Source organism: Phymastichus coffea, unplaced genomic scaffold (assembly GCF_024137745.1).
Source record: "Phymastichus coffea isolate CEN01 unplaced genomic scaffold, Cenicafe_Pcof_1.1 PCOF00130, whole genome shotgun sequence".
Classification (NCBI taxonomy): Eukaryota; Metazoa; Arthropoda; class Insecta; order Hymenoptera; family Eulophidae; genus Phymastichus; species Phymastichus coffea.
Genome location: NW_026706941.1, coordinates 595,952 through 604,506, shown reverse-complemented (window position 1 = coordinate 604,506; position 8,555 = coordinate 595,952). Strand labels below are relative to the sequence as shown.

Sequence of the window (8,555 nt, the reverse complement as noted above, 5' to 3'; positions counted from 1 at the left end):
GCGTTCCTGGCGCTGTTTTTCTTCGCTCGCGCGCGGGTGGTGTTGCCACCGTCGCAGCATGCAGTTTCGCAGCGTCGCTAACGAGCAGCCGGCGAGCTAAGCTCGTCGCCGACCGGCCCATCAATATTTTCCGAACAAATAGAGGCAGGGTCACGTAGAAAAAACATTGCTCCTGGCCGCTCCCCGCTGCCCCCGCTGCCCCCGCTGCCCCCGCGAATCCCGGGCAGGCGCCAGTCCGAAAAATCGCCGCGCGGCGCTCGCCGATCGCCGACGAAGATATTCCGGCCGTAGCCCAAATTCGTCGGGCGTGTCTTTTCGGGGTCTCTCTCGGGGGAAAGCGCATCGCGCAGTTTGTATGCTGCGAGTGTGAGCCCACGGCCAGTGGTGGGGAGAGAGAGGAGAGTCAGATAGATCGAGCGATGGTAGGCTCGAGGTGGGGAGGAGGATCCTTGGGCTGTTGTGTATATACCCCATGCGGCGAGAGCGAGAGAGGAGCCTCAGGCAGGAACCCCTCTAAATTTCTCAGCGGCAGTTTCTCTGTTGACGTCGAGGCTTGTTACAGCGCCGGGCTAACTGCCAGTCGATTCGTCCTTGTACACATGTGTGATTTCCTGTTATTGCCGTTCCTGACCTACGCATAGACCTGCGTGATTTTTTTCTTCTTGTCGCTCGTAATCAGCATTACCGACGAAAGCATGAACGAGGTAGAGGAGACGGGGCAGCAGGCGCAGAGGCCGAACAATGTTTACGAAATGGTGATCGAGCCGTCCATTCCCGAGGCGGTCTATTCCGCTGACAGTTGGGAGGATGAGGATGTCAACGCTAAGAACGAGAGTGTCAGTGACGACAGCAAGAATGGCTCGTTCAACGAGGCCACGCTCAGTTTGTTGCAAAAGGTATAGTTTGCGTTCGTTTTCTATGTTTTCGCCAGCGCCGCCTGCGCCGCCTGCGCCCTGGCTGATTCCAACAGCTGTGCCCACTGCTCGCACGGCTTCCTTGTCGAAGGCCATCTTGTTCTCCATTTTGAATCTTTTCATCTGCGACTCATTAATCCATTCCAAATTTATCGCGCACTAGTTTCGACTAGTGGCCCCGCAATTTCTTCTATTCGCGGTATCCCTCTTACAAATTTTAATCTCGTAACTGTGAGCCATCGTCGCCGAGTAAATCTATCGGCAGCGCTGCATTTGATACAGATGTATACGGTCTTTCGAAGAAAGATACGTAAAATCAATTTCCCAAAGCAATAAATCTCGAGATAAAAACCGCCCGGTAATCAACTTCGTACAGACGATAAAAGTGCCCCAACGGTCTCGTAAGAAAAACTCTAATCTGTATCTGTCGTCTTCTCCACCCTCCTCCTCGGAAGCTGTTGCATATGCACTAATGCATCTCGTTCTCGCGCGTATGTGTATATACGCAAGTTCAAAATAGAATCGAGAGAGAGAGAGAGAGAGAGAGAGACCTACGGCCGAGGGAGCTGCTCGGAGTGAAAAAAAGTAATAACGTGCGGCCATATAAAAATTTTTACGAACGCGCAGCGGCTTCATTTATATGTTAAGCATGCCGCCAGCGTAACTTATAATTCTTCTTCTCTTTTTATTTATTCATTCTCGTTGTTTTTTTTCCTTGCCCGCGCGAGACTATTAAAAACATTTTTATATACGAGATCGCGATTAAATAGAGATATCCGCAGTGCGTCGCGCGCTAGCGAGAAAGTTTGCATGCCCCTCGGCTGATGTTTTGATGAGTGACGTTAAAATAATACCGGAATTTTTTATGTTTTCCTGGCGGAATGGAGACGTTTGGAATTTGATGTTTACGGCAGACGAAATCGCTTGATTTGAATTAGAATACGCGAGTGTCGACATTTTATAGAATGTTTTTATAAAGCCTGTACGTTTCATTCCTGCGAAGCTTATCGCTCGAGATCTTCGGAGCAAATCAATCTCACTTTGTTTTCCACGTTTCCTTGAAATTCCATCGACGCGATCGATGTTGAAAAATCGTAAACATCTCTTGCACCTGTTTCCGCAGTTCTCGTGAAAAAGGAAAAGAAAAAAAAATAAAAGATCAAGACGTTCGCTGAGCGCCTCCCTGGATACTTTCGAGAGTCCTTCGGCACAGAAATCCCTCTCATTGACACGCCGCTGCAGTTTGTGCGCGTCGCATTAGTCTACGTCCCAATGGCAAATGATATTAGTGAGGCCGGCGACGTTCAACAGCGGGGTGCCGTCGCGGAGAGCGCGCGCCCCCACATTTCAATGCTACGACGCATCTTTCAATAGGAGGCTTTTGCGGTGGAAAACTTTTTCGTCTTTTCCGATCTGTTGTCTACCGACGATCAGCTTGAAAAAACCGTTGGAGTTGCGGCTATTTCGGACTTCCGACTGATTTATTTGACAAGCAATTAACTGCGAATAACAATTGAAAATAAGTAGTTTAACGAATGTCCCATTATACGTAATTTTATGTAGAAAGTTATAGTGCACCGGTTTTTTGTCGTCACTGTCATGGCAAACATGAACTGTGACTTTTCTACGTGGGTCTCCAGATCCTCGTTAATTAATTAATCGATTAAATTAAATTAATTTATTATAATTTTTTTTTACATGTACAGTTTTTCTTCAGTTGACACGTCGAACGATATAAACGAATATTTTACTCTCGTAAGCAACTAATTTAATAGTAGAATTGTGAATGAATCTTTCGAAAAGCTTTTACGATTTTATCTTTTTTCACCACACTTTAATCGTAATAGATTTCCGAAATTTTAGAATATTTTTTATGACGAAATTCATTCGTGTCGGATAATCCAATAGTTGACGTTATCTTTTTTTTTGTAGGTAAACAAGAAAACATTTTGATAGCCCATTCGAAAGAAAAAACAATGCACTTTTTTTCAGCCATCTAAGTTTCCGTTACGATAGATTTACAACTTAATAAAAGCCACTTGTAGCTAGTTCGGGGATCGTTTGATCTACGTCTTTTCGCTTGGAAGGCTAGTTAACCGTGTGGATTTTACGATTTGGAAAAGCATTGATTTCCGATGAGGAACGGTCGAGCAAAGGTTTGGCACGACTATTTTTACAACGGACAAAAGTGGGTTGGTACCACTGGCGTTGAGAATAGCATTGGCATAATAAATCAGCCGCGAGTATCATTGACAATAAGCCAACATAATAAACGCGGAGAGACAGATAGCATATCGCAAAGATAGCCTATAAACTAGTATAACGATGTCATAACCTGAGCCCATTAATTATTCAGCAGGTAACAATGCAGCAGCACACTTGGACAGTGGCCAACACCACAATATATCAATTGACAATCATTAGTAAAGAAATAAAACGAACGGTAGCCAGAGCGATTAAAGCTCGCTCGCAGCAGTGATCCATCAGCGAGATCAGCGGCAATTACACGTCTGCCGCGCGCTCTAATTCTACAGTTTGATCGTGCATGCTAACGTCGCGGTCTCTTTCTCGTTGCGCAAGCCCGCTGCGTCGAATATTTGGGCTGCTGGGCCGCGGGCCAACTTATAAATCGCAGTCGGATTAGCTCTCGCGTGCACATTCCAAGCGTCTTCATTTCCCACGCGAAACGCACGCGAGCAACAATTACGAGGGGCATGCGCCGGCTTCTGGAATTAAACGATTCTCCCCCGCGATACGCAATTACGTGGCGTTCGACGAGATGGACGCGCGCGCTGCCAGGGCTTGAAATTGCAGCGGACGCACGCGTAGCCGGCCCAAGTCGGAGAGGAGGACGCTCGGCTCCGGCAACGTGCTTCCGGCTAATTGCTCCCATTTAAATATCAATCTTCCTTCCCTCGGAAGGGCTGCTCGACCAAAGGCTCGCTCGCCAACGCGCCGCCTCTCTTCATCGCTCGCGTGAGCGCCTATTGTCCACTCGGAAGGGACGCGCGCTTCGATTATTCTCGCGGAAGGGAAAAGCAATTAACCGAGAGAGAAGAAAAAAAGGGAGGTACGAAAAGCAAAAAAAAAGAACAAGAAAAAAAAGGCCTCTCCGACAGCCAGCAACGCGGAGACGCGCGCTCTTCGACACGAGGCTGTCGTGTAAACACGCGCCAACTGCCTTGTCCCTCGCCCTCCCTTTTCCCGTTCACGCCTGCCCGAAACGCGTTATACTTCGGATTGCAGTTCGGCAATCCGGTGTCGCGTGCTTTATTCGGGCTCGACGTTGGGTACCAGTTGATTCTTCTTTTCTCCCGGCGGCTTTTCCACGAAATCTCGTGGTTCGTTTGATTAACAGTGCCGTGGTATTGCGCGTCACGATTCAAGGAATGCCTACATCGTCGAATCGAGCCGAGATGGAGAGAGAGAGCGAGAAAGACAAACTCTTTTCACGTTACATGTATATGCCCTGTCGATTATCACGGGCGTGCGAGTTGTATCGTTTCCTCGTTAATACCGCGCGAAAGAATCTCGTTTCTCTTTCTTTCGCAGCAACAAATTACATACGGAAAGGAAAAAAAGAGAGAAAAAAAAGAAAAAAAAAAAAAAACACGCGCGGACTTTAATGCCGCGTCATGGTTTATAGCCGCGCAACAATCACGCCGCGAGAATTCGATTGGCCCGCGCGCTCGCCTACGTCGTCGCTGGCGTTATTTATATGCCTTTGATTTATCGCCTCGATTTCGAATTGAAGGAGCAGGCCGGAGAGAAGCCCGAAATCCGCGAGTGAAGATCGTACGCTCGCGATAAAGCGCGAGAGCTCGATGCGCGCGCGCGCGCGTTCGTAAAGTCCGTCGAATCCGCGCGCACAATTAGGAAAGTGAAAATGGCGCTTTGATCGCGCGCAATAAAAAGACGCCGTTACTGCAAGATTAATGCATGGAATTACGAAGACGATAAAAAGAGAGAAAGAGAGAGAGAGAGACAAGAATCGTCGACGCGATTCGAAAGAGAAAAGCTCATTATATTTGCAGCGCTCGATTTATCGCCCGGCGATGAATAATACGATTCTTCGTTTTATTTGTTCGCAGTCGCGCGCGGGCCTCTCGCTCAATTTCATTAATTATCCCCCTGGCGAAAAATGCAAAAGAGGAAGAGTGGGAGAGAGACGGGGCTGCTCGAAAAAGGTGTGGATATTAATTTGCCCGCGGACCGAGAGAGAGAGAGAGAAAGATATGCATCGCGGATGCAGATCGACGCAATCCCAACGATGCCCGCGGAGCGCGCTCGCGAGCTAGAGAAAGAGAGTGCTCGACAGTCGGCCGTTTGATCGCGCATCGACCACGAGAGCACGTCGTTCGACTCGCGATCGCGCGCTATCAGGGGCGAAAGGAGAGAACAATGGCCGGCTCCGGTTTCCGTTGCCAGCGCTGGCATTGTCCCGTGGCCGGAGAAAATTGAAAATTTAACGACGCTTTGACGCATCGCTGATCTCGCGCCGGCTGGAATCTGATTTGTCGCTCCCGCCGAAGGAAAAGCCGTTTTCTCTCTCTCTCTCTCTCTCTCTCTCTCTCTCTCCCTCTTTCTTTATCTCTCGCGTCTCCTTCTCGTCATTTCTGTGGCGGGTATGTGTGCCGAGGCACTTGACAGTGCGCGCCTCTCCGCGCGACTAACGCAAACATAACGGCTTATCGTCTATCCTGAAATGCGCGCGTACGTTCGTAAGGGGGCCAGGCGAGTGAGTGTATATATGGTTAATTCATTCGTTCGACTGTCTCGGCAGCGGAACGTATCGCGGGCACATCGCCTCTGCAAAAGCTCGGTCGTTCGCGAGGAGGCGAGCGCGCGGGCATCCGCCGTCGAAGCGATTTCTCCGTGACAGCCGAGAGCGCGGACGTTCGCGTCGAACGCGCGTCAATTATCGCGCGGAGCCCGCAGTGCCTGTACCGCGCACGTGCGAGCCTCGCTCGCCACGTGCTCGCGCGCGGACCGCGACAAGGTGAAAGCGCGCGTCGCGGGCAAATTTATACGCGCGCTCGGACTCGATGAATCGCGAGAGCGAGTCCATTGTCGTTTGTTTTGTCGTCGCTCGAATGCGTCGAGCGCCCCAATTGACTATCAAACTCGGATTCGATTTTTCACTGGCGGTAGGTTAACTCTCGCTCTTTCTCTCTGCTGCCCGCGCGTCGTCTTATCGATAAAATGCAATTGATGTACGCTCGTTTTAACGAGCTTTTCTGTCAAACGTTGCTCATGATTCTTTTACGACTACCCTCGCGTATAATCTTTGCATAACGCACGTATAAAAATTTGATTCGCAGAACTCGTAAAAAGAGCTGCCGTCTCTGTCGTCACAGCGCGGAAATTTGAATGTGTGCCTTTGGAATTGCGTCAATCGCTATAGTCACGCACTGTCACGTCACGCAAAGTCCGCGAATGCGCTCTACTAGTCACGTCGTGGGTCAATAGTCGCCGCGGTCGACTGGCAATTGGGCAAAATGTGTTGCGCGATGCACGATCAATTAGTATCGAGCCGTTATTTGGTGCTGAGCGCGTCAACGAAAGAGGCAAACGGATAGCAAACGAGACACGGTATTTTTGGATACATGCTAATTGAGGGAGATCGCGCACGCGCGCGTACGACCGGCCGCGTCGATCAAAAGCCTAAAACTTCTCAAACGACGGCAGTATTTTTATATTTTTTCTGTAATTAAGCGAGTTTGTAAAATGCAAATTACATTCTCAGTATATAAAGTCATTGAGAGTAAAAAATCGTAAATAAAAAAAGAAGAAAAAAGCTATAATAACACACTCAGTCAAATTCGAGCCTCATATGAATAGCCGAATGGCCGATATAATCCTTGCCTCTGCGTTTCTAGTCATTCAGAGCGCATAGCAATCAAGAAATGAAGGAAAAAAATTAGTACTAATAAACCGATATAGCCGCGCTATAAAACATTCAATAAATCGACGTGCATAAAAAAAGTTGAAGCGAGAAGGAGCGAGAGAGAACCTCGACCTTCCGAGTGCCGAGCAGCAGCAGACCTCCAACGCCACAAAAGCCGGCCGCGCGGCGTTTTAGGTGTGATTTAATATTTCCAGCTACGGACGTAAAATCCGGCTGCCGCGGCACGAGAGAAAGCAGTAGGTCGAAAGCCCTTGAGGCTGCATAGCTGCTTGTCGGTTGCCATTACTCCTCCAGCGTCGAGGCTCGTTGTTGTTTTTTTTTTCTTTTTCTTTTTTTTTTTTACAGCAATTATTAGATCACACTGCTGGAATTGGCTTCGATCTCGGCTCGCTAACGAACGATTCGCGGGCCACGATGCGCGCCGCTTTTGGCAATCGAGCGCAACTTACTCGAATCGCGCGCCAAACGCATTATGCAAAGCGATAGGCTCGATTTGTATCCGTCGGCGGTTAATCAAGTTCATTGTCGGACCATTCGTTTTGCAATCTGCCCTCACGCGCATTATACGCCCTTCCTATTCCTCTCTTCTAATCGATTTCACGATTCGATTAAAATCATCCGCCTAATGGACGCGGTGATTAATTGGAGAGCAGAGGGGGGGGGGGCGCCGCGCGAGAACTTTGTTTCCGTGTCGTGGTCGAAAGTTTTGATTCCGTCGCGGCCAAAAATAGTCGCTTTTCTGCGAATCAGCGGCGCGCGGACGAGGAGGCCGGATTCGATTAATCACGCGGCGGCTGCGGCGGCGGCGGCGGCGGCGGCGGCGGCGGCGGCGGCTGGGAGCAGCGTAAAGCTCACCTCGGTCGTTCTCCGAGCCCGAGATTAGCTCGCGCGAGCGCGCACCGATTCGCTTGTCCCTTAATCTCGGCCGGTTCGGCGCGCGCGGCTGCGGAAGCTCGTCGTCCGCGAGTGCGCGAATCGGATTATTTTTGCAGGCTGCCTTGGATCGACTCTCGCTAATGGATTACCCGACGGGCTTGCCAATAACAATATCGCGAATCCCTCGAATAGCCGCGATCTCTCCCTGTCTCTCTCTCTTTCTCTGTCTGCTGCTGCGCGGCGCGCCGCAACGGAGAGACGAGCGTTTCGAGACATGATACGCGGCGGCGCGGGCAGAAGACGCCGGGCTGTTGCGATTGGCCGCTGGCCAACCGCGTCCCGGCCTTGTTGCGCACCCACGCGTCCCCGCGACGTATTTTGACAGGCGTTTTATTGCACCTCCGCGGAATGCACTCCGATCGAAATAAGTGTCGCGGGCCGTGTGGCGCGCTTTCATGTTGTCGGGGTCGCCGCGACGACGGGGACCACGCGGAGCTCGTTAATTCGCCGGACGATGTAAGCTCGATGGGCTATTTCGGCGCGCGACTCGTCGGCCGCCCGCTAAACGCTCGCCCGCGGCGCTTTGATTTCGGACGCCAATGCTCGGCGAGCTCCGGCAAAGTGGATTTGCCCCCGAAGAGAGCAGCAGCTTCGTCGTCAGCGGCGCAGCCATCCGCAGCAATCTATTACGTCCGCCGAAATCCGGCGCAGAGAGGACGACGGCGCGCCGGACAATAACGCGTATCCCCGATCAGCTCGCTTTGAAAAGCGACGGCGAGTAGGATTAGTCGGGGCCGGGGCGATGCGGCTTAAACCGATTGAATCGCGCGACGCCCGCAAGGCTTTTCTTTCCGCAA

At 50.6% G+C, this 8,555-nt stretch overlaps 1 protein-coding gene across 2 annotated transcripts in view; it reads left to right on the top strand.

Annotated features, from left to right (window-relative positions):
- The first annotated feature begins 545 nt into the window (after nt 1–545).
- The window catches only part of LOC131671608 (protein dead ringer), a 29,064-nt gene continuing 21,054 nt past the window's right edge, over nt 546–8,555 (top strand). For both annotated transcript variants that reach the window (XM_058948166.1, XM_058948165.1), the window contains exon 1: nt 546–896. In XM_058948166.1, coding sequence (XP_058804149.1) covers nt 696–896 — 201 coding nt within the window. In that variant the 5' untranslated portion in view covers nt 546–695. The remainder of the gene's footprint in view (nt 897–8,555) is intronic.